This window comes from Phoca vitulina, unplaced genomic scaffold, assembly GCF_004348235.1.
Source record: "Phoca vitulina isolate PV1807 unplaced genomic scaffold, GSC_HSeal_1.0 scaffold7, whole genome shotgun sequence".
NCBI classification, from domain to species: domain Eukaryota; kingdom Metazoa; phylum Chordata; class Mammalia; order Carnivora; family Phocidae; genus Phoca; species Phoca vitulina.
In genome coordinates, this window is record NW_022589710.1 from 21,408,960 (window position 1) to 21,436,468 (window position 27,509).

Below are 27,509 nucleotides of genomic sequence, written 5' to 3' on the forward strand. Positions count from 1 at the left end.
CATTCATTCATTCAACAAGTGTTCATTGATAGTATTCACTGTGCCAGGAACTCCTCCAGGTCCTGGGGGGAGGACTTCTATTTATACTTTTGCTTCTCTTCTCCCCATCTCTTAAAATTTCACATTATGTTCGTATTCTCTATTGCTGCTTTTTGGGAAGGTTTCTAAACCAGATATTCCAGCTAACCTACTCATTCTTTGGCTGTGTCTATTCTGTATATTTACACTAGTCACTTACTTATTTATTTTAGCAATTACATTTTTTTATATCCGTTATCACCAAGTGATTTTTCTTCATTGCTAGTTTTCTTCCTTCTATTTCTTATATCATCCCTGCTTTCTCTGAAGATGTTGTTTTGTGGTAATTATAATAATATTGTTTCTTATTACTCCCATCTATTGTGAAATGGATTATTTTGTTTTCTTTATTTCATAATAATTTTGTTTTTGATTGTGCATATTTTTTTCCTAAAAGACCCCTAACTACCTTGTCTGATATTGTCTATAAGGGTGAAATAGCCTAGTTGCTTGTTTGTGCTCCTCTGGGAAAGGGGAAGAGTGCTTCAGGTCAGAGAGATTCTGGTTTCAGCATCAGTCCCATGATTCTCTATCTTCCCATCCTGGTCCTCCTCAGGGATTTTCTCCCTCCAGTATCCCCAGTTTCCAATACCTCAATTCCAGGTACTGTCTCTGGGGAGTTGTCTGTTGAAAAGGTCAGGGGAGGGGGACAGGGGAAAGAAAAGAAGAAATGCAGGAGCCGGCCATCTTGGCTGACCTCACCACTCTACACTGTCTACCCTCCGCCAGGCTCTAGTTCTCTTTCTCAATTCTCCCTCTAGTGTTTCAAGTCAGAGTCTGCTTTCTTGCCCTATGGTAATGTCAGGTAATAATCCATCTAAAATAATATACAAAGGAAGAAAAAAAACCACCTCACCTATAATACAAAGTCCTCTCTCAAATTAGCTCCAAAATGTCACTAGCTTCTACTCCAGCTTGATTGTCTCATCACACATCTGTCTCTTGACCAGAGCTCAGGTGTATATTGCTTACTGACAATATTTCTGCAATCAGTTATCCTTCCTCCCCCACTTTTTATGGTGGTACTTTCATTGTTATATTACCAGGATAGAAAGCAGAAAGTTTGCTTACCCATGGCTAAATCTGAAAATCCGTCCATCTTAAATTTATATGATTGTACTATTTTGCTGCTGTCACACTGATTAGCTTACTTGGTACTCCTAAAATTACGTTTTATGGGAAGCATGTCTTCCGTTCTACAGATAAAGATGCCATGGCCACAAAGCATTCAATGGCCTACACAAGGCTGAACTGTTAGACATTTTTAACATCTTTCAGTCAATGAAGAACTATCTTTATATTTAGTTACCAAGAAGGAAAGACAGCCACATTCACAATACATTATCCAGAAAGTTCCACGCAGACCATGAGAGTTTGTTTTCTTTGCTCCTTGCTATAATTTGATACTGTGATTTCTGACATGGTATGGCATTTATGATTGTGACAGGCTGTATTAGTCTGCATGCACTGCCATAACAAAATACCATCAGCTAGATAGCTTAAACAACCAGACATTTATTTTCTCACTGTTCTGGAGGGTGGAAGTCCAAGATCAGGGTGCCAGCATAGCCAATTTCTGGGGACTGCTCTCTTCTGAACTTGCAATGGCTGTCTTCTCAATGTGTTTTCACATGACATGAAACAGCAAGGGAGCAAGGTCTCTGGCATCTCTTCTAATGGGGGTACTAATACCATTAGGAGAACTCCACTCTCATGACCTCATCTAAACCTACTGATTGATCTCCCAAAGTCCTCATCTCTAGACAATAGACTCTGAAAAACAAACTGAGGGTTCTAGAGGGGAGGGGGTGAGAGGATGGGTTGGCCTGGTGATGGCTATTAAAGAGGGCATGTTCTGCATGGAGCACTGGGTGTTATACACAAACAATGAATCATGGAACACTACATCAAAAACTAATGATGTAATGTATGGTGATTAACATAACAATAAAAAATTAAGAAAAAAAAAGTCCTCATCTCTAAATATTATCACATTGGGGCACTGTATGTATCTGGGGGAGGGAGAGCTGCAACATATGGATTTTTGAGGGAAGCAACTCAGTCTATAGCACAAGCCATCCCTAGTTTGAGTCTTATATCCTGCTTTTAGTTGCATGTATACGTTTACCTCTTTCTTTTTCTGGTTCCAAGATGTGGTCAACTTACTCTATGTAGGTCAGTCTCTCAGCTATGCTTCCCTCCCTCGACCCAGGGCCAAATTTTCTGACTTTGATGTTTAACTCTTTCAAATCTACTTTAATTTTACTAAATTCAGTTAATTTCCATCCTTATCAAATTCTTTACCCCCTGTGGGGGGACTTAACTTGAACTTTATCTCTGGTCAGTTAGACCAGATAGTGTGTTATAGTGAATAACAGTGTGTGTCATTCAGAAATTAGTGTATCAGATGAGAATCATGACTTTCTTAGTTTGTCTACATTTTAAACTACCTGTGAATAATGAAATATAAGTGCATGAAATTATCTGGAATTGCTCTTTTATTTTGCAATGTTTTATTTTGGGTCCAACAATAGGCTTTTGATGACCACACTGCTTTAAATCTTTCATTGGAGGAATTGCATGATTTTATAATGAAGAAAATGAGTAATGAGAGAATTTAAGGAAGAATCAAACTTCTACATCAAACTAAATACAATAAAAATTTTAATTGAAGTTTTTCCTTAGGTATAGTGTGAAATATAGATTATTCATGAAATGTTTACTAGAGGAAAAAAATAAAATTTGTCTAAAATATTGTGTAAATTAGATCCTAGACTAAAGTAAATATTTTGGTATAATTTTTGCTTAGTGATAGTGTTGACTTCCTTAATTAGTATTCACATTTTTATTTCTGCTTTTTCAGATTCAGCTTGGAATCACCTACATTTTATCTAGCTTAATTATTAAAAAATTCCCTTAGCACCACTAATAAAAGAGTCACTGAGGTGTGTCAAAAAGAGCTTGAATTTACAATCGAAGGCACACATTTTATTTTTGGCTTCCTGAGCCTTTGTCAGCCGAATCTGTCAAAGGAGGGTGACACCACCTCTTCCACACAATTCACAGGATTGTTTGAGATGAAAAAGATATAAGTGGAATCAATTTACACACTATAGAATGTTACACATTAAGAGTTGTTAGCACATATGATGCATTTTCTCTTTAAAAAATAGCTATAACTCATAATCTGGCTGAAACATTGGGATCTACTAGTTTATCTACTATAATAAATAAAATTCTAATAAATGTAATAAAATTCTGCCCTGAAAAATATTTGATTTTACATGCAAGTTTCTTACCTTTTAGAGTTATTATAGGAATTAAAAAAAATTATTTATTTATTTAAGAGAGAAAGAGGGGGAGAGAGAGAGAGAGAGAGAGTGAGCCCACACGGGCGGAGGGGGAGGGGCAGCGGGGGGGAGGAGGAGAGATATCTCAAGCAGACTAGCACCAAGGAGCCAGAGGTGGGGCTCCATCTCATGACCCTGAGATCATGACCTGAGCCAAAACCAAGAGTCTGACACTTAACCAACAGAGTCCCCCAGGCGCCCCAACTTATCACAGGAAATTGTACTAGATATTTTTCCAATTTCATTTGCTCTTACTTCTGATAGTTGTTCATGATTTATCCATAATCTTATGTTGCTCATTTTTATATATTCATAAGAAATTAAGTATCTGGCTGAATAGAACAAACATATGCATTGCCAGGGAATAAAATATATTTTCTATCTGGACAGTATATAATTCAATCTGACATTAGAAAAAAAGAATAAAATATTTTGATATTTTGATTTGGAGTCAAATCTGATTTGGTTGTTATTTCTTCCTCTTCATTCTTCAAAACTAAGCAATGCTAGAGTCCTCCAACAATATTTTCTCCTGTCTTAGGCAATATTATAGCTCCCAATCAACCTGAATTTCTTTGTATTCACTGAGTGATAACATGTACTCCCTTTCATAAAACTTTCTCATCTTTGCCTTATTTGTTCTCTAGAATCTAATTTTAGTTCTGTGTCTGATCTGCTGTTGCTGAACATGGAGAAAATAGTAGTTCTAATATGTAAATCTGAATATTGTAATATACCAAAAGGAAAACTGTGCACAATCCTAGCACAAATATTTCCAAACTAGAGGTGAAATTAACAATCACAGGCAAATTTTTGCTTGGTAAAACCCTATTTGCCATATTTATTTATTTATTTTTGTTTATTTTATTTTATTTATTTATTTTTTTTTTAAAGATTTTATTTATTTGACAGAGAGAGACACAGCGAGAGAGGGAACATAAGCAGGGAGAATGGGAGGGGGAGAAGCCGGCTTCCTGCAGAGTGGGGAGCCCGATGTGGGGCTTGATCCCAGGACCCTGGGATCAAGACATGAGCCAAAGGCAGATGCTTAAAGACTGAGCCACCCAGGCGTCCCTATTTACCATGTTTATTGAAAGATATTAAATTGAAGGATTTCTTTAAATATTGCCATAGATAAAGCAGTTAGTTACCTTTATATGTAGGTTGTATTTAAAAAAAGATACTCCTTGTGGCAGAAAATGCTGGTATTTGTGGCAGAGAGACCCTATACTGACTTCCAGTGATTCTTATCTCTGGTTTCATGTTTTTCTGTGTAATTCTTTCCTACTGAAAGAGGGAAGAAACTGATGGATGTCACTTCAGTAATTATGTTATAATATAAAAATTTCATCCTAGCTGACCAGAGCACTAGAGGTTCTTCTTGCTGGCCTGATGAAGTAGACATCCATGTTGGGAAGCCCACATGACAAAGAATTACAGGTGGTCTCTAGGACATGCAGGTATCTTCTAGGACATGAAAGTGGCCTCAGCCAGCAATGAATAAAACACTTGGGTCCTCTACATACAACCATAAGGAAATTAATTCTTTCAATAACCTTAATAAGTTTGGACATGATTCAACTTCCTGTCTGAAGGTGAGCCTCCAGATAAGAACATTCCAGCCAACACTTTGATTGCAGCCTTGTGAGACCCAGAACAGAGGATCTAGCTAAGCCATGCCTGGACTTCTGACACACAGAAGTTGTGAGATTATAAATGCGTGCTCTTTCAAGATGCTCAGTTTTTAGTAATGGGTTAGGCAGCAATAAGTAAAACAGTACCCTCAATTCCATTGCTCATCAATAGAATATATTATGAAGGCTCTGATTAAACATATTCTTGTCTTTTCAAATTATTCTAAGACCTCAATTGCCACGGTTCCTGAAAAGTTGCCTGTCAGTAATGGTGTTAAGTATTCCAGGGATAAAACCTAGATTTTCCTTGAAAATCTCCATTTAATTCCATTGCAATATTTTCAATTAAGGCAATTTAAAATATATATGAGCAAGTGTGATATAATCTTAGAATAAAATCTATACTCCATAGCTTTTATTGCAGATACACCAATAGGATTATCTCCAATGAGATGCAAGTAGAAAGGGTATCTAAAACTACTCCTTTTTTTTTTTTTTTAAGATTTTATTTATTTATTTGACAGAGACAGCGAGAGCAGGAACACAAGCAGGGGGAGTGGGAGAGGGAGAAGTAGGCTTCCCGCTGAGCAGGGAGCCTGATGTGGGACTCGATCCCAAGACTCTGGGATCATGACCTGAGCCGAAGGCAGCCGCTTAACGACTGAGCCACCCAGGCGCCAAAAACTACTCCTTTTTAAGGAAGTTTCCTTAAAAAGAGGTAATTCACTGAAATGTAGAAGTAATTAGCTGGGACTTCAGTAGCCATTAGTGCTATAAGAAGTGCCATCTACTGATGATGATTGAACAATACGATGGAAGAGACCCGAATCCCTGAAGACTTTGTGGAAGAGCCATTATGTTAGTTTCTGAAATGATACTTCAAGGCTTAACCTGAGTGTAATAATTTTCTATCTTGTTCAAATCACGGTTACTTGGAGTTTTACTGATACTTTCAGATACTTGAAAAATAATAACATACATAATTAATTTGTGAATTATAAAATAATATAGTATTACAACCTACACATCTCTAGTTGGCTGAGGAGCAAGAACCAAAATGACCCTAGTAAAGGCATACACAAGGGTCACTATAATCTAGTAGTGGAATACGCAAAGGGCTAGTATTTAAGAATAAAGTAATATGTGAACAAAGGCAGAGAGTCTTGAAAATGTGTAATGATTTGGTGGCAGGCGGCATGATCTAATTTGACTAGAGTTGGCGTAACTGGTAGGATTGAAGGACAGATGATTTTATATATTCTATTTGGGATATTAATGAGTGATTTGAAAATTCATGACAATTAATTTATATATCACCTACAGGCCATGAAGATCATCAACATTTTCCAGTAAGAGTAAGACACATTTTCTAGGAAAATAAAGTCCCACAGTATAAAAAATGGACTGAAAGGGAAAGAGGCTGAATATTCAGATATCAGATAAAAGTCTACTGTAATATCCCAGATAAGAGAATATAAGGCTATACAAGTGCAATAGGGATAAAAGTAAAATGATAGATTCAAAATACCAAACAAATATACAACTGATAAAACTTAGAAACTGACATGATGGTGAAAGATTTCTGGGAGAAAGTATTTATTATTCTATTTCTGGTGTCTACCCTAGTACCCAGCAATTAGTAGTTACACAGTAAATAATTGTTAAATATTTTCCAGATTGCAAAACTTTCATCAGAAAGGAGATAATACATATAGGTTGTTTCATGTGTAATTATACTTTGTAGTTATGCAATAAAAATTCTTATAGAGTATATATTCACTGTTACCCGTTAAAGAAAACACTATTCCTTTAATATGTTTCATTTAAAAGAATCTAAAATTGTCTCCATTGATCAAATTTCTAAATGGTTTATAAGTCTAAATTTTATATAACTGTGTATATACACTTCCTGGAACTTGTAAAAATTCTCCATAGAAAAACATGATAAATGGTGTTTAGGTTCCTACCATTGTTCACAAAGCTTACTTAAACCATAAAACAAACAAATAAAACTATGCTTATCTTTACCATAATGATATTAGTAAATAAAAGAAATGCAAATACACTGTATTTTGTGGTATTATAGTTAATATTTTCTAACATGGACAGTGCGCTACAAGCCAGGCTGTTCACTGTTCCCAAAATATCTTTGCTTACCTTCTTCTTTTCCTTTGCAGGAAAATATTCTCACACCCTGACCTCTCAGTAAACACAACCCCACTCACCTACTCCATATACTCCCACACAACACACACACATGATATAACTGGGAAAAGGAGGTGTGAGTTTTTTAACTTTCCTGGGAGCTAAAGTAAATATAAATCTGAGGGCTGCCATTGCCTTTTAGTTCAATTCTGTACATTTTGATGCATAGTGAGATCAAGTTCACTTTTGAGTGACTGTAAAAACTTCATGACTAGTGGAAGAGGGATCTTGAATTTGATAAAATAGCTATAATAATAAAAAAATTAAAATTTTCTTAATTTGGCTGTCAGGAAATAAATAGAATTGTCTTCAAAGATCTGTTTTGTGGGTAAAGAATATATGCATAAAGAATATATGTCTTCTTGTATATATCCTATTCCTTAGTTCCCTCAGTATAGCTTCAAAGGGTTTTGAATTGTGGGAAATTCATAAGGATTACTAACTGTGATGTGTTTTAATAGAAGAAATAAATGTCTTTTTGAAGTTTCTTCGAGACCTCTGATTCTATGGAATCATTGATTTCTTTATACAACTGACCCTTGAACAACAGAGATTTGAACTACATGTGTCTACTTACACATGGAGGTTTCTGGTTTTTTGTTTTTGTTTGTTTGTTTGTTTTTACAGCACAGTACTATAAATGTATTTTCTCTTCCTCATGATTTTCTTAATAACATTTTCTTTTCTCTAGCTTACTTTATTGTAAAAATAAGGTATATAATACATGTAACATACAAAATATGTGTTACAAGACTATATCATCAGTAAGGCTTCTGGTCAACAGTAGGTTATTAGTAAAGTTTTGGGGGAGTTAAAAACTATATGAAAATTTTTGACTATATGGGGAGTTGGTGCTCCAAACTCCTGTGTTATTCAAGGGTCAAATGTTTATTTTCCCAGATTATACAATACTTGGAACTTAAATATTTCTGTTTTTCTTCAAAAATATATTAGATTGTATGTGGAAATATTGAAACAATGAGTCTGACATGAAGATAGAAAAATGCGCACAGTAAACAAATCAATTCTTGGGTCTATTTCCTCTCCTTTTGTGGGGCAACCCCTAACAGGTTTATTCATTTCTGGAGCTATCAAAATCTACTTACTACACCCCATGGATCTTGAATGGGAAAATGGTGTCTTCTGGGAAAACTGTTTCTTCTGGTCTTATCTTCTAGTTCAGAAAATAGGATTTGGGTCACATAATAGAGAACAAATGAAAATCTTACAGAGGTAGCATGATCTAAACTAGCCTAAAGTTAGAAAACAATGTCAACAACAACAAAAAAATTAGAATGTATATAAGTCCCAAAAGTTTGAAGAAAGGGATGTAGTTAATTTTATGGAGTGTTTTTGTTTTGTGGGTTAATGAAAAAAAGGTGACCTATTTCTACCAATAAGTAGAAAACAACTACCTTTGAAAGATTCTTATTGTTTTGGGACAATAATAGGTAATTAAACAATGAAGTACATCATGCCATTTAAATTACTCTATAGAATAATACACTACATTTTCTTTCCCTTGTAAATATTCCTAGGATAAAAATTAGCAGTGAGGTCACCATGTAAGTAGTATTGTCCTAGGGACTTCTGGTTTTGTTTGAATAGTTCATTTTAAGAATCAAAGTAGAAATCTTTAATTTCAACTGAATGTTGATAAAAGGGATTGCAAAATCAAGAGGTGGTAAGGATCCAGCAAAGGGGACATCTTCATATTCTTTGGTTAGTCCATTACATTTTACCTATCTAATATCACATTTCAGGAAGCAAAAATATCTCAAGGTGATTCATGTTTAGAAAATTTTCTTATAAGAACTTATGAATAAAAATTTATATTACCAATGAACAAGTTTTAATTAAGTCTGAAACACTTTAATCATAATATTTACAACTGCTTTTCAGATAATACACAATGTCCAGTTTCTTCTTTTACTAGCATGAATACTCCAACTATTAAAACTAACTTTACCAGAACAAAATAATCCTGAAAAGGAATAAAAGGAATATATCCTTTCAATGTATGTCTAAACCCTAGCTCAAAAATCACACAAATTTACCTTAGTATATAGATTATAAAATAATTTACATAATTACCTAAGATTTAATACAGACTTAATATTTCTTTTAATATACTGTAAGATAATGACATCAAAAGTATTTATTGATACTTCTTTTCTAATTTATTATATGCCAGATACAACTTTATTGCTTTCTGTCTGAATATTTGGTAAGCCAAGGACAAAATTGAGTTTCACCACATAGAGGTAGCAAATAAATAAGAAGAAAAAACACTCTTTCTACTATTAAGAAAACCAAAGCAGGTGTTGGTTAACAAGCAATTTTAGACTTGCAAAAGAAAATATGTATTAATATTTGCAATTTGATCTAAAAAAGCTAGTTAAGATTTGTCACTTTATTACTTAAACACTCAAAATAAGCAACCTCTTCACCAAATCTTCTTAAATTCACATAAACTTCTAATTTTATAGGCACATAAACTGCTACTACTAAAATAAATTTGCCTTGAAAAGAAATGAGTAACTCTAGCTATAGCAGACAAGCTACTCATAGTATGTTCCATGGATTTGCAAAACACTTTCTTATATTGAAGATCCCTTGATCATATGGTGAAATACTTAGAATCTTACCTGTAACAAGAAAGCTGCATCTCCCAGCTCCAGCTTCATTTATGATGCTGCAATTATAAACCCCATAGTTTTCATTGGAAAGACTCTTCACCGGGTATTCTGTATACTCTTGAGAGTCAAACTGACCAGTCCGTAATAATTTATTGCCCAAGCGCCACTCATAGGTCAGCACCCGTATTGGATAGGCTCTCAGGACCCGGCAGCTCATAGTAACACTTCGGTCTTGTCCTTGCCGGATCTCCAGAAATGCTGGTTCCACAGCAGGAGGATCTGTAGAAGACATGTTAAAAACAGATGAAACACATGGTTTTCAATAAGCCAAGGGCTATTCTTATTGTGAGAAGCTATTTTTTTTTAAAGATTTTATTTATTTATTTGACAGAGAGAGACACAGCGAGAGAGGGAACACAAGCAGGGGGAGTGGGAGAGAGAGAAGCAGGCTTCCCACGGAGCAGGGAGCCCGATGCGGGGCTCGATCTCAGGACCCTGGGACCATGACCTGAGCCGAAGGCAGATGCTTAACGACTGAGCCACCCAGGTGCCCTGAGAGAAACTATTTTTTTTTTTAAGATTTTTAAAATTAATTAATTAATTAATTAATTAATTTGACAGAGAGATAGAGAGCGAGCACAAGTAGGCAGAAGGCAGAGGGAGAGGAAGAAGCAGGCTCTCCGCTGAGCAGGGAGTCCAACATGGGGCTCGATACCAGGACCCTGGGATCATGACCTGAGCCGCAGGCAGCCGCTTGATCAACTGAGCCACCCAGGTGCCCCGAGAAGCTATTTTTAAGAACACATCTAGCAACAGGGAAGAGTCAGAGGTGGGTGGAGAACAAACCAGGAATTTCAGCTTGGGATGGGAAATGGGAAACATCATTTACTGACTGTGGGCAGTGAATGAGATTCATTGCTTTAAAAAAGCATTTGCAGGTAAAAGTAGCAGAGTTCATTTTTTTTTTTCTTTCTAGCTACTTCCCAGAACAAAATATCAGGACTATGTTTGGTTTATACTGTCAGCAACCAAATGATGTTCTAGGTGGAAAATGCAGAATCTCCAAAGTAGCATAAGACTTTGAAACTGATAAAGCCATTGGTTCATGTCAGTGAATTCTTTTTTTTTTTTTTTTTAAGATTTAATGTATTTATTTGAGAGAGAGAGAATGAGAGAGAGAGAGAGAAAGCACGCATGAGAGGGGTGAGGGTCAGAGGGAGAAGCAGACTCCCCATTGAGCAGGGAGCCTGATGCAATGCGGAACTCGATCCCAGGACTCCAGGATCATGACCTGAGCCGAAGGCAGTCGCTTAACCAACTGAGCCACCCGGGCGCCCTCAAGTCAGTCAATTCTAATTATTCCCAGTTTGGCTTCTGAGTATCCCTTATTTAATAGAATAGGTAACTCAAGTATATAATTCATTTTCTAAATTATTTGGTCTGAACTTATTTGACTAAAAGTCATAATATTCATGTGTAAACCTTAAGCAAATTTTACAAATTATATCACAGGTGGACATTCACTGCAATGACTAACTTACCTGTTTTAAATGTTATTTTTTTCTATATTATTAAAATTTGCTATATTAGGTACCTAACCTTTTTGTTCTTGGTGGAAAGATTTCTAAAAAGTGTTACATACTTCTCTCATTATGTAGAATATGCAAAATATAATCCTTTTCTTAATGACTCCTAGTAGTTATATTAAATAACAATTACTTCCTGGGCACTAACGATGGGATTCATTTAATCAAATAAACCATGTGACCACTCAGGACTGCACTGCACAACACTATTGCATCCTTGACTAGATGTGTATGACACCCTCTTGAGTTGTGCAGTATAAAACCCGTACAACTCTACTTGGCATCTCTTCCATCAAGATGCTAAAAGGTTTTAGAAATGCCACACCAAATTTGCCCTCCACTATTCTTTTCATGTTATTCCATCTACGTGTTATACTATCCCTGTCCCTTCTCATTGCCAATCTGTTGACTGACCCTTGCTTCTTTCAACAAATACGTTTAAACTATCTTACTAACTCTAATTTTATTCATAAATTCAATTTTTGAGCTCTTCCTATATAACTGCTAAGAATTTTAAAAAAATGAATGAGAAAAAATTCCTGTCTGCATGTAATTTATGATCTAACACAATAGTCAGATATTTAAATAGCTGATTTACAAAACTGAGGACAAAAAACAATTCTCGGGTAGAAAGTAAAGAAGTGAATAACACTATGAAGATTGACCAGGCAAGGCATCTCAAGGAATGTGATACTTGAGCTTTGTCTTCCAGGATATATAGGAAATGGTCAGGTGGGGAAACAATAAGAGAGGATATCCTATGTAAGGAGATTAATATATACAAAGGTAAAGAGAAGATAGAAAGGAGGGGATGTTCAGAGAAGTATAAATGAGTTAGCATAGCTGGTGCACAAAAGGTGCATGAGAACTTGGGAGAAAATAAAGATGGAAAGAAAGACAGGGACTCTATTCAAGGATTCTTGAATGTCATGTTATGGAATTTAGGGTTTATTCTTTTGGTATTGAGGATCATTAATTTTTTTCTATTGTACCTCATAATCCCCTTCATTTATTTCATCCATTCCCCCCCATGCCCCTATGCCTTTAAATGACATCAAAATGTGGTTTAAAAAGAAGCCCCTACGTCAATTACCAGATTGTTTTCTGCATCTATGAGAAGTCTGTTTCTGTTTTGTTTGTTTCATTTGTCAGATTCCACATGTAAGTGAAATCATATGGTATTCGTCTTTGTTTGACTTACTTCACTTAGCATAATACCCTGTAGGTCCGTCTAAATTTTTTTTTAAATGAAGGCTTTATTGACTAAACCGATCTTTTAGAAAGACTATTGTGGCAGATAGGAGGAACATAGACCTCAAAGGGAAGAGTCTGGTTACAGAGAAAATGAGAACATCATTGCTGAAAGCCTGAACTAAGGCAATGTCAGTGAAACCACAAATGATGCTTTAGATAATGAGATGGATAACGGTGTCAGTGACAAAGATGGGGAAAGAAGGAGGGGTAATTTAGGGTACAGTGGACATGTTGGACATGTTGAACTTGTGCACCTGCTAGTCACACAGCAGGGATACCTAGTAGGCAGGGGTTTCTTCATTTCCAAATATATAGGTTATTTTTTTATTGTCTCTTTGTTCTGATTGTTTGCTTAATTGAGTCATAGTCCATATGATTTCAGTTTTCTGAAATTTGTTGAAACCTGATTTATAGCCCAATATATAATTGATTTTTGTTCTATGTATGCTTGCAAAGAAGGAATAGTCTGCAGTTTAGGGATGTGATGTGGTATTGGGTCAAGTCTGGCAAATGAGTTGTCCAAATCATCTACATAGTTGTTGGGTTTTTACCGTACTAATTCTACTTGGATTAATTTAGAAGAGTGGTTAAACTCATCCAAAAGGGTAGTAGTTTAAAAACAATTATTATAGTTCTGTCTCCTTTTTGCTTTACATATTTTGAGGTTATGCTACTAGGTACATACAAATTTGAATTGCTTTATTTTATTGATAAATTGAAGCTTTTATCATTTTGCAATAACCTCCTTCATCTCTATTAAAGTTTTATTATATAAAACTCTATTTTGTCTCAATTAATGAATATAGTTACTCTGACATTCATTTAGTTAGTAGTTGCATGTTATGACTTTTCCATTCTTTTAAAGTTCCATTATCCTTATATTTTACAAGCATCTCTTTTAAACAGCATGTGGTTATATTCTATTTTTTTAAGAAAGTCTGGAAAACTTTTTATTTTACCCAGAGCACTTAACACTTTATTTACATTTACTATGACTACTGATATATTTGAGTACAAATGTACCTTCCTGTTTTGTACTTTCTATTAATTTTTGTGATCTTTTTTCTTTGTCTTTTGTCAGATTTAATGGATTACATGATTATTCCAACCCTTCTCCTGCCACTAATTTTAATTCTCTTTTCTTCTCTTAAAACCTTTTGGACATTATTATAATGTTATACCTGCACTATTTTTTAGAATTGTCCAGATATACACTGACTCATTTGCCTTTAATTCCTTCTTTCACTACAGACCTTACAAATCTGTGATCACTTTCCAAATTTTATCTAAAGTACATCATTTAGATTTATCTTTAGTGACCTTTCTGATCTCGATTTTCTGAAAATATATTTTTAACCTATTCTTAAAAGATGTTTTCCTTGTACATAGGATTAGAGATTGGCAGTTATTTTCTTTCAGCATATTAGATACAGTTCTACTGTCTTCAGATGTCCATTACTGCTGTAGAGAAGTAAGCTCAAAGTTTCACACTTTGAAGTCACTGTGCTTTTTTTCTACAGCTACTCTTTCAAATGTTTTTACCTTTGGTGTTCTACAGGTTCAATATAATGTTTTTAGGTAGAGATTTCTTTGTACTTAACAGTTTGTGATTTGCTGGGCTTTTAAAATCTGTTGATTTAAGTTTGATGTCTTTCATCTAAGAAATTTCTGGGAAATCTCATCATTAGCTCTTAGAATACCTGTGCTTTTTTTTTCTATCCTCATTTGAGTGTCTTTTGCATTCTGTCTTCCATGTCTCGTATACTCTCTTCCAAGTTTTCCATTTCTTGCTTTTCCTGCATTGCATTATGAATAAATTCTTCTGAGCATTAATTCTTTCTTCAGCTCTACTTAATCTGCTAAACCCATCCATTGTGTTTTTAATTACAATAATATAGCTTTCAGTGTTCTGAGTAGTTCTTTTGTATACCTGTTATGCCATTACTTTTATACTTTCTCATTATCCGCCAACATAGTAAGGTTTGTCTCTTATTTCTTTAAACAAAGTAATTGTTTTATACTGTCAGATATTTCCAGTTATGGTTTTAAGGATGTTTTTCTGTTGATCTTCTCTCAGGGTAACTTGTTTCTGTGTATTCTTGGTTAATTTTGAGTATGTGCTATTCATTGTTCTTTAAAAATATTTATGGGAATTCTTCAATGTCTAAGATGATGTTTCCTTTCTCTAGAGAGATTTGTGTCTACAGACAGCTACTGACCTCAATGTCTAGGATCACATTAATCTAAGTTCATGGATTAAGGTTTTACTTTAATCATCCAGGTGATATGAATTTGAGTTAAAAATCCAGATAAGAGGCAATTTGTGATTGTAACATAAAGTATGTGCTCCCACATCACCCCTACCTTGCTCACTTCAAAGGCAAGTTTCTTAGAAGTAGGAATGTGTAGACTGGGTTTACTTCTACTTTACTGTTACCCTATGGATACAGTCCTTTGAGTTCCAACTTCTGTGGGTAAAATTTTCCCCCAGGATATACTCTGGGTTTGGAGTTCTGCGCCCCTTGGCCAGAAATGCCATCAACACTGAAGCTTAAATTCGCCCTTGTCAGCAAATGCCCTCAGGGCAAAATCAGCCTCATTGTCTTGCTTTCTTATAAATTTGACATCGTATTTTTAAAATAAACATTTTAATGCTTTTAATAATATTTTTAGAAACTTCCTAGCGTTTTGGTTGTTTGCATTGGAAGGAAGTTGAGGAATATTTTGTCTAATATATACCCAGAATCACACACATGTCTCTGATAACCAAGTGGAAATATGGATCTAAAGCTCAAAATGGAGGCCTGGCTGCAGGGTATGGTTTTGTTTTGTTAAGAGAGCTCAGAGAGAACATAAAGACAAATAAAATGACAAATTTGGATTTACTCCTGAATATAATCACTTATGGGGTTAGAGGAAAATAAAAGCTACTATAGGAAAATAAATATAAATAAGCAGAGAGATAAGTGGATCCAGAGAGCTGTATTACAAAAATTAAAAGATTTTAATGCATTATTTGAAGTAATAAAATGTGCCAAATATTAGCAATATACAACTTTAGATATATATATATACATATATATATATAGCCTTATATATATATATAAAGCAATATACAACTTTAGATATATAGAGACAAGTTTAATATCATAAATGATTATAGCAAAAGTATTTTCTGTGGAGTATATGTGTGTTGAAGATTTTTGGCATGTGAAGGGATGGTTAAATAGTAGAGATCAGGAATGACACCTATTTGTTCAATAATATTGTCCACGATTAGAAAATATACTTATCTATTAATTCTACCTTCAAAATATATCAGGAATTTACACATTTCTCTCAATCTCCACTGCCACTATTAACTCTCACATGGACTACTTCAAATGTCCTGCAATAGCCTTCAAACAGGCCAGTGTGCTTCCTTTTTTGACCTTCTATGTCTCGGATATTGGTCAGATATTCTTTTACAAGAGAAATCACCTCTTGTTATTCTCCCATTTAAAACACTTTATTGACTCACCCCTGCTTTTTAACCAGTCCTACAAGGTCCTACAAGTTCTGGCTCTGGCCATGTTCTCAACCATTTTTATCTTAATTATATTTCAGAAACATACGTTTTCTTCCTATTTCTGCATGAGAAGCCCTTTCTGGATTCTTTCTTCCCCAGTTGTTCTTTCCTTCACTTTTTCCATGGCTGTCTGATTCTCATTGTTCATATTTTACCTCTTTAGAAAGCCCACTTGACTACCAATTAGTTAAGTATCTCTCCTACTATTAATAACAAAATGTTAGTAATAATTGTATTTATTTCCTGCATAGCAACACCATTTGTTCATATCTAGTTCATATAAGTTCCATTATAAAGGGACTTGAAACTCCCTGTCATTGCATCAACCTCCGTATCCTCCGTATACCCAGCATTAGAGCTAGTGCCAGATCATTACTGAATGAATGCATAAAAGAAGAATGAATGACTGAATGATATAAGAGGGTAAAGATGTCCGCAAGATCTTCAATATTCCTTCCATCAAGACCTGGGTTCTATGTCTACTCTGTGGATTCTGTGTTCAATCAATAGATCAATAGTAATGTTCCATGATTTTCTAGGCCCAGGCCTAGACAGGAGACTGGGAGTTTTACTTTCTATCTCTTAAAATACTTATTCTGGGAGCGCTGACCCATGAAATAAGTCCAACTACCCTACTAAAGAAACCATCTCAAGACGCCCTGAGATTATACTGAGAAGGAAAGGGCAGAGTTAAGGTCAGCCTTCCAGCCATCCCCACCAGGGCTCCAGACACGTGAGGCCATCTTCTACCTTCCAGACCAGACCAGCCATTGGCAAAATATCACCAAGTGACCCAGATAATACCACATGAAACAGAGGAATAGCCCAGGCAGGTTCTCTTCAAATTCTTGACTCGCTAGGGACTAGATAATTAGATAGCATAAAATGCGATTATTTTAAGCCCCTAGGTTTTAGAGTAGTTCACTACACTATAACAGATAACTGACACAAATGCCTCTGAGCCTTCAAAATTCATCAGTTTGATATTATGAGTGGAGACTTGGTAGAGTCAAGCAAAAGGACAAACGGACAGGGCCATGGGGAGAACACAGTTTAAGCAACAGACCTTGGATCCAAGTTGGCTCCGGAAGGATATGAATTCAGAAGGAAACTAATGGGGTAAGACAATCAATGGATTGAATTACTAGGACAATTTAAAAACCTGCAAAGCAAGTACACTGAGGTCAACAGTGTTAGGAGGCCAGAAAGTTTTAGTTGATAAACTGAATGTGTTGGAATTTAATATTTCAGAGTGGGGAGGTTTGGAGTGATTATAGGATCAGAGGTATATTCACTGGAATGAAAAGCTGAAGTGGAGTAGAGATTAATGATACTAGAGTCAAATGCAAATATGTTAAGTGAATACACATTCACTCTCATTATATTTGTTTTTGTCTAAGCGTTTGCAATTGCTTCTCTTCTTATAAATTTGTTTTTAAATGGCAAAGGTCAAAATATAATTAATTGTACTTACCATGGCAATATCCTAAAATACATATTTACTTTTTGTATGAATGTTTTTCTATGGGAATTCTTTGAATGTATCTGACCTATTAGATCATTTCAAATAATGGATTTTTTAGACCCGCACTATATATGAATGTGTCATTCATCCAAACCTAGAAGATTCAGTCCACTAATTTATTAACAGCCTATAAAAACACTGGATAGTGTTGGGTTAAATCTCTTCAAACACAGTGTGTTTTCAAAAAGTTCAACAGAGTCTGGGTTGGAAAGCATCCCTAAATGAAAGTAATCATTACTGTTATTTAATAGAATGCCCAAACTACTTGGATTCCAGGGTGGTTCCTTAACCAAAATAAGCGAGAAAATGTGAAACTGAGCACACTCACTGTAATCCAGTCACATTTGCCTATGGAAAATTTCCGTGACATAAGGTGCACTTTAAGCAAACTGGGTATTAATGAGCTCAGCATTTCATTCCTTAGAATACCCAGTGAGAAGAGACCTACACAGTTAGGATTAAATGGTGTAATGTGAAGACTTTAAATATGATGAAAAAAAGCTTCAAGTGTGAAAAAAGTTAGAGTTAACTATTCTGATAAAATAAGTGTTTCATGGTGTAAGAGTTATTCAGTATGCTTTATTATGAAGCATTTAATTTTAAGAAACTGTAAATAAAAAAATTATTGTGAGGAAAAAATCCACTTAGATAGGAAAGACTCCTTAGGAGAGATAAATAGGTAATTGTGTTCTGTTCAATTGAATAAATGATTCTAAATTTATACCATTATATTCTAAAAATATACCATTATATTATATTAAACCTATTCATTTACATTAGTAATCTCTGGTTCAAAATTTTTCTTGTTAAACCATCTCCCTACATATATACTGAAGAGAGATGGTAATAAAAATAATAATTATATATGTTGATATTGAATGTTTACTGAGTTCTAGGTACTGTGTTAATATATTCACATGATTTATCTTTTTATAATAGTGACTCATTTTATAGAAGACAGTGAGGCACAGAAATGTTAAGCAAAGTCAGCAGGCTAAAAAGTAGCAGAAGGATTCAAACAAGTCAATTTGACTCCAGAGTAGGCTCTTAACTATAACCTATGCTTCATTCTTTCCAATTACAAATACTACCAATTTTTCATGATTAAGTGCTTTCCTACAATATTTCCTTTGAAAACATTGGTTATTAAGGTTATTAATTAAAATAGACATTGGTCTATTCACACTGTCATTTAGAATGTATAAACTTGCATAGGTCAAAAATGGAAAGCATGTTTTATGGAAAGCATAAAAGTATTGCAATAAAACTGCTAGGTTAAAGAAAAAGTGTTGTTAATAATGGATTTCAAACCAGATTCAAAATGTAGTGTATATAACAAAGTACTTCATATAAATGAATTTCTGTATTATCCATATATTAATATATATAATGAGTGCATGTAGAAGATTAGCTATTAGGTAAAGGTGTAACATTTTAAAGTTATTAAGGATTTTGATTGGAATAAAATTATTAAGTAGAAAGTGCTCACAATTAATTCGGTTTTTAGTATTTATTATTCTTGTACCTGCTGGTTCCAGATGTCTGGCAAGTGTTCCAAGTAGGGTATGGTTCTAAATCTTTAAATCCATGTACAAATGTCTAACTTATTTGGAAAGAGTAACCCATGAAAACACCCCAACTATAGAGAAATGTGTACTACTGTTTATTTCTTAATAAGGGGATCAGAGACAAGTTCATGATTTCTTCTAACACTGTATATGAACAAAACTTTACCTCTATTTCTTAAAAACAATTGCCAAGTTCTGATGAGTACCAGAACTGTAAACAAAACAATACTTTTGATTTACACAAATAATAAAAGGCATTTAAATATATAATAAAAAAGCTTTCAAGCTAATTTTTAAAAATGTTAATATAACCCATTTTTAGGTCTTTAAGGGAGTGTAAGACTATGGATGTTACCTATGCATAGGACCCTCTTCAGTTTACTTATAGTTAAAAGAAGAAAGTAGTCACCTGTTTGGAGAACTTCAGTGTACGTGTCATCCTAGTTATTTAACTCTTAGAGAGGTCACTGCTAAACATGTACACATTAGGGTCATTTCTTCTCAAACCATTTCTGCTCAAGTCAAATACTTGTCCAATTAAACACTTGTCTGTTCTTTGCTGTTCTTTGTTTACAGAGATCTGGGGAAATTGTGCTCTTAATAATAATAATTTAAAATCCAATACTTAGGTGGGAAAATCCAGGAGTTTGAATGTTAGGTCAATGAATTAAATTCTTCTGTTGTCCAATAAAAATAGTGAAGTTGCTACTTTTAGTGTAGGACAACCTCTCTTTCTGTGTCTGTGTGTGTCTTCTCAAACCTCTTCATGGTCTTGCAATTATATCTATCTTAGTGGTAAGGACACTAAAATTCAGAGATGATTGGGAGTAACCCGTTTATGCACTGAAAAACACCAAGCATATATGAACCCAGGCCAATTTACCTTCAAAATATTAGCCATTTAGACTTTACCATGTGATTTCTCTAAGCATTATGTTACTATAAGGATATGGATTCAAAATATCCTTACTTTATTTGTATCAATCAAGCACATAAATAGAGAATTCTTAGATAATGCTGGGTACAAGATGATATATTAGGGGATTAAATGAAAATGAATAAAAAATGGCTCCTGTTAACATACAATTTACAATCTTAGTATAAAGGTAATATCTTAGTAAGTGTAAGTAAGCACAATTTAATATGAACAAGCTATATGTGAGTTTTTATAAGGCAATAACTGATTAATTGCTGTAGTATAATGGGAAATATATATTTGATCTTTGTTCTTGATTCCTGGCACAGAGTTCCTAAAACTCTTGGAATTTCCTGAGTGATAAGAGCGCCCTTTGTTATTTATGACAAGCCCCTTTCAAGCACACAAAAACTTCTGCTAATGAGGTGAACCCTAACCAGACCCTAGCTAAGGATGTGGGATGTGGGCTGGTTTCCAGAAAGATCAAGCCATGATTAGAAGATTGGCACTTTCTGTCCCATCCCCTCACCTCCAGGAAGGGAAGAGAGGCTGGAGATTAGAGACTTAGTTCAAGTACTACTGGCCAATGATTTAATCAATTATGCCTACATAATGAAACCTCCATTAAAAATACCTCAACAATGGGGTTAGGGAGCTTCCAGGTTGGTAAACACTGAAGTGCTAGAAGAGTGGTGCCCTTGCAAAGAGCAAGGAATCTTTCCACTACCCTCCCTGCCACCCCATACCTTACCCTAATGTATCTCTTTCACTTGGCTGTTTCTGAGCTACATCCTTTATAATAAACTGGCACATTTAAGGAAAGTGTTTTCTTGAGTTCTATGAAGTATTTAGCAAATTATCAAACTTGGAAGGGGAGGAGGTCTTGGGAACTCTCAAAATTATAGCTGGTTGATTAGAAGTATGGATGGCAATTGGGAATTGTATCTGGTGTCTGACATGCAGGTAATCTTGCAGGACTCAGCCCGTTAACTCGTGGGATCTACACTAACTCCAGGCAGTTAGTGTTGGCACTGAATTGAATTTTGGACTCCCAGAGGTTTCAAAGAATCAGATAATTGGTGTTGGGAAACACACTACTTATTTGGTGTCAGAAAGAATAAGAGAATTGCTAACCAAGCCTTAAAATAAGCCCAACTTATTCAGCAGAGAAAGATATGAATAAAGATGGACTTAGCCAAACCCTGCAAACTTCTCAATATCTTTTTCTAAGTGTATATTAAAAAATGGGGATTGAAACAACACTTTTAAGATTAATCTACTCTGTATGGCTGTGCAAGCACATTTCACGTACTTATGACCTCATTTAATCCTTACAACAATCTTATTTATTTATTTATTTACTTACTTATTTATAATTTTTTTGGAGAGAGAGTGAGAGCACATGAGCAGGAGGGGCAGAGGAAGAAGGAGAGAGAATCTTAAGCAGGCTCCCCACTGAGCACGGAGCCCAACTCAGGGCTTGATCTCAGGGCCTTGAGATTATGACCTGAGCCAAAATCAAGAGTCCAATACTCAACTGAGTGAGCCACTCAGGTGCACCCTCACGTCAATCTTTTAAAATTATATTATGATCTCCATTTTACATATAAGGAACCTAAATCTGGGAAGTTACATTCTTGAGCATCCCACACATTACAGGTAACAGACTTTAGATCCCAAACTGCTTGACTTCAAAGTCCGTGTTCTTTCCAACACAGCAACTTGAGGAAGCAGTATCAAAAGCAAATTATAAATTAGTCTTTAGTGTAATGTTAGTCTACCTCAGAAGTTGGCAATACAGGGGAATGTATTTTTAAAAAAAATTGTCTATAACATTTGTAAACAATTGGCGGGAAAACACCACCAAAGATTTGGCAATACACTTTACAAAATTAGTGTTCCCCTCTCTACACAAATATTTTGAGATTGTTGGTAACTATTACCTCACATCCTTAACAGTTTTCTCTGCAAAATAAAATTCTGGAATTACAGTGCAGAATTATTAAATTGTTATACTATTGAAAATATTTGTATATTTGTATTATCGATATAAGGCACATGATGGATAATATATAGAACTACCACAATTGCTTCCTCATAACAAAAATGATAGATACTCAGTACTCCTGTTTTATGGAAGCTTTGTTTTATAAGATTAATAAATAGTATTTATTATTTAGCCATATTGTTTCTAGGTCTAAAAGAAAGTGAATAATAAACCAACTCTGGATAATCCAAGGAGGTTTTTAATGATCCAATTGATTTAATTATTTGGATAGTTTCATTGATGAAATCAGCCCTAAAATCTACTCCGATTTTTCCTTTACAGACTTTTAGAGCTTAACTATGTGTCCATATAACTGAACAAGCTGGTTTCAAAGCTAAAATACTTCCATAAAAGCTGGAAACTTGACTCAGAGCAACAAAGTCATTAATATTTGAGATGGAGTCCTTTGTGAAGAAGCAGAAGAAATGCAAGAAACTAAGTCCTCAAAACCTCGACCCTTTCTGTCCTTTGTATTCATTAATGCAAGGAATATTTCAAAACATAAGCAATAAGGATCATTTTAATAAAACTAGCCTTTTAATTAATTCTAAGTCAACCAGGAAGGCCAATTAAGCAGAACAACCTTCTCAGAAAATGAAATTGCAATATCCACAATTTGTGCTGATGTCTGATTTACAATGCATAGTATATGAAAAAAATAAGTGACTAGATTTGACAAGTTTTGGATCTGGACTGTAGACTATGATGTCATGTAACTATCCTTGTGTTTTAAAAAAATGATATATGTTATAAAAGCTCAGTTTCACAATTAGTTCAGTTTAAAATAAAACTGAACATAAATAGAATCATTTCTTCCACTATCACCTCAGAATAAGTTTTAGGACTGAACAAACTGAGGAACCCATCGAATGTTCACTTTTATATAATAGGAGAAGAATCTGCATTCAGAAGCTGCAGTAGCTTACCAATGATCACAAAGCCAATTCTCAAAACTTTTGGACAAGAGCTTACATTTTATATTTAGTTTTAAGTTCAGGAAGTGAAATTCAGTTCATTCTTTTCCAAGAGGATGTACAGTTTCTGATGGAATTAAAGGGGAATGGAAAGATCTATAAAGCAGTGGTTCTGACATAGAAGATTAAACTTTGAATAAATTAAAATAAAAATCGTTGAATATTGTTGTGGTTCTGGTACGAAAATAAGACACAGGAATAAGAGATGTGGATTTATAGAGATGACTTGGGGACTCCTCTAGCACACGCACTGGGGATGTTTAGAAAAGAGAACATGACATTGGGAATAGGAAAGTGAAGTAAGTAGAAGGCAAGGTGAGAGGGCATGGTTTACGCAAACAGATTTTGGCAAAAATAAAGGAAACAAAGGAAAAGTTAAGGTACTCAATACAGTAGAAGTCCTGCATTTTCAAGGAAAGTGCAATGGTTATTTGATAATAGCCCCAATTAAGTAAAGCATGAATGAGTTTGGTCTAACAAAAATATATTTAAAATGTTGCATTTTCCATCTGGAAGTCCATTATACATAGCCATTTCATATGCTGATTGCTCTTGTTAAATCATTGGATTTTACTTAAGAAAACAGATGCCTACTTTGACAAATGAAACATGAATTCATTCACCCTTTACAAATCAGATATATAGATAATATAGATCCTTACTACAATAGTGAACTTAGTATATAAGAAATTTTCAGAAATAACGAGGGGGACTCAACAAAGAATTATCCTTGAAAATCTTGATATGAAATAATGAAGCCTAACCTAGGCCAAAAGTGGATATGTGTTGCTTTCGACTTGGTAGATAGGAGCTATTAAAAATGGTCTCCAACACCAAAAATGTTAGTGAGTAGAAGCTGCACAGTTTTCAGTTTTTGCTCTTAGCTTATGATATCCTTCAAACAGTGTTTTTATATTTAGTAGATACTTTAGTTATCTTACTTTCTTTGAAGGTTGAAGACAGTCTTCATGTAAATGTATTTATACATAAAATATTTTCAACAAAAACAACAAACAAATAAGAAAACAAGACCAAAATGATTATAATTCCAGTGGCTACAAAACTGTATCATCAAATATAGTTGTAGTTCCAATATGCAAATAAGATACACTGTTTTAATTTACTTGTCTGCCTTATAATAACAAAGATAAACATCCTCATGAAAAAGACTGTTAAGAACAATCGCTCATATCCAGAAAATACTTAAATTAATATATCATTCTAATTTGGGCATCAAAATGGCTTCTTCATTTACTATAATTTGATGAAAACATTTAGTATACAGTATGTCCCTCTTATCTGTGGTTTTCACTGTCCAGTTTCAGTTACCTGCAGTTAACCACCATCCTGAAGGATGTAAGACATAAGGTCAGACAGAAGGACAATAGAAGCCTAAGGCTACATCACAATGCCTGTGTCATTCACCTCACTTCATCTCATCATGGACATTTTATCATTTCACATCATCACAAGAAGAAGGGTGAGTACAGTATAATAAGATTTTTTTTTTTGAGAGAGAAACAGAAAGAGAGAGGAACAGAGAAGAGAGAACTCACATTCACATAGCTTTTATTAACAGTTTATTGCTATCATTGTTTTATTTTATTATTAGTTGTTAATTTTTTTTTTTACAATTTCTAAACTGAACTTTATTATAGGTATCTATGTATAGGAAAAAACATCGTAATATAGGGTTTGGCACCATCCACGGTTTCAGGCATCCACCGGGGATCTTGGAATGTATCCCCTGTGGATAAAGAAAGACTATTGTAGAGGCTAATAGTCAAGAAGTACCTTAAATATCATTTATGTAGAAATAGGAGATATAGGTAGTGATTTAGACAGCCATGTGTTATGCTACTGACATTAATTACAGGGATCTCTAGTGAATGCTTTCAAGATACACTACATACTTCAAAACAGTTAATGACTACCTAAAAAACCCCTGTATTGTTTCACTATATTTCACGCAGTGGTGAAGACAGAAGAAGCAAAGCGCTTTTTAATACGCTGTAAATTCTTGTATATCAAGGTACTGTATATCTGAAGTTTCAGCTACTGGGATTATTGTTGGTAACAGAGGAAGAAATGCTTTCATTGCTTCTGCCAAGTCATAGTTGCTGCATTTGCAAACATTGGGAAATGTTATAGAAGCCCTATTAAGAAGTGCTAAATCTCTCCTAAAGAATGATTCAGAGATGTAAGACAGTATTTATATCTCCATTCACACATTTTGGGATGTCTTTTGGTAATTGTGCATTTATATTAAATACTGAGTTTGCAAAATAGGTGCTTTCCTAGAGTTTCTGTATATAGATGCATTGACTGAAATGTAAACACATTTGGGTTAGTGTGTGACTTTGTAAAATGCCTATATTTCAGATTCTGAAAAGTTCTGACCATCTCTGATTTTAAAAGCCTTTGTTTTTCCTTGAAAAAAACCCCACATATTTATGTCAATGAATAAATATCTATTGAGAAAAGGAATTATGCGAAGCACCATGGCACCATGTAAGACCTTTTTTCTAACTTTTGAGAAACTTGGAGTCTGAACCAAAGATAAGAAATAGAAAATACAAGGTATGTATACCTTTTAATACCGTTATATGCAAATCAGTGTGTCAGGCACTGTGAGAAATAAAACAAGTCCCTATCCTCACAGAGCTTATGGTCTAGTTGGGGAAGACAAGGTATAAATAAATGAATATTTAAATAGTATAATGGATAAGTTTAATAGAGCTTGAGAAAGGTCAAGTGGTGGGTGTGAAATGAATGGTATAAAGATTTAATGCTTTAAGTTTTTCAGGAGACGAGAGCATCACTGGGGATGGAGTCATTTAAGTTTTCATAAGGTAGTTTTTAAACAACCTGTAGAGTACACAGGGACGAAGAAGCCGCAAAAATTGCAGAAAAAGTAACATGGTGGAAAGATGCTGGGATGGTAAATCTGGACATTGTACCATCCTTGAACTTTCACTTAAAATAGCTGGGTCTCAGTTAACTCAAAGATTGGGACTGACCACACAGGTGAATGATTCTGTCAACAAAATCAGGTGGCAAACCAAAAAGCATGTTGACAACAGCGATGTGTGGGAAGGTATGATTTTCAGTGCAGCATGGTGTCAGAAGTTGAGTAATATCTGAAGGTATTGAACAAGATCCATACATTTGATAATTCAATCAAATATTAAATCTTCTTTTGGACACTGTATTCCAGAGGTAGGGCAGACACAAGACCCACTCTCAAGTCTGCTTGCAGTTTCCTCAGTAGATAAGACATTCTTATTAGTGACTATAATGGAAGACACAGTGTCATACAAGTGCTAGCAGGAAGACAAGTGGGAGAACCATGTACTCATGCAATTAGTCTCCCAAACCTTGGATAAGAGGTCCCTAAATTATCGAATTTACGTAAGTTTTGAAATATTTAATTATTGGCTTACAAATTTGTTTTAATATATTGATGGAATAAAAAATTAGTTTCTTTAAAAACTAATAAAAAATATTTTTTAGAAGTATAGCACATATCCATATGCGTTCATGAAGAAATATTTAAAAATTATATTATAGGAATATTAAAATAAGCAGAATAATGATTTTGAGTATATAATGATGTACCTTATTTAATTTCTTCATTGAATATTTATGTCATTAATATTTATCTAATAAATGTATTTCTCCATAAGATCATATTATTTTGAATTTTTCCATAAAGTTTCCTATAATTCACTTCACAGTTGTTATTTTATGATTAATAAATTTGAATTAAGGTAATATTCAATTGACTTTTCTCTGTCAACCAGAATTACTATTAAGAAAACAGTCTCTTTAAATGTGTTTCCAGAGGGGTACCAGCAAAATATTCTTACCAAAAGCTGAGATATCCCAAAGTGCCAATGGAGATTTAAAAATTAAATGTCATACATTCGAGTGCTCATTTAATTTGTTCAATCTCCTCTTGCTCTGTAGGGATGAATTTCAATATTTTCCTGGTTGCAAGCCTTACTTTCACAGTAACATCCTTGTACTGGAAGTTTCAAAAGCTGAAATTTTTGGCACTCCACACATTGAAAAAAATTAGTTTCAGATGCATGGTATTTTTCACTAACATTATATTTGTTATTCATGCCATTCAAAATGGGGAAGAGATGATGAGAGTGTTGAT

At 34.4% G+C, this 27,509-nt stretch overlaps 1 protein-coding gene across 1 annotated transcript in view; it reads right to left on the bottom strand.

The window, feature by feature from the left end:
* MDGA2 (MAM domain containing glycosylphosphatidylinositol anchor 2) overlaps positions 1–27,509 on the bottom strand; it is a 796,100-nt gene that overhangs the window by 111,287 nt on the left and 657,304 nt on the right. The window contains exon 9 of the mRNA XM_032405031.1: positions 9,916–10,185. Coding sequence (XP_032260922.1) covers positions 9,916–10,185 — 270 coding nt within the window. The remainder of the gene's footprint in view (positions 1–9,915; positions 10,186–27,509) is intronic.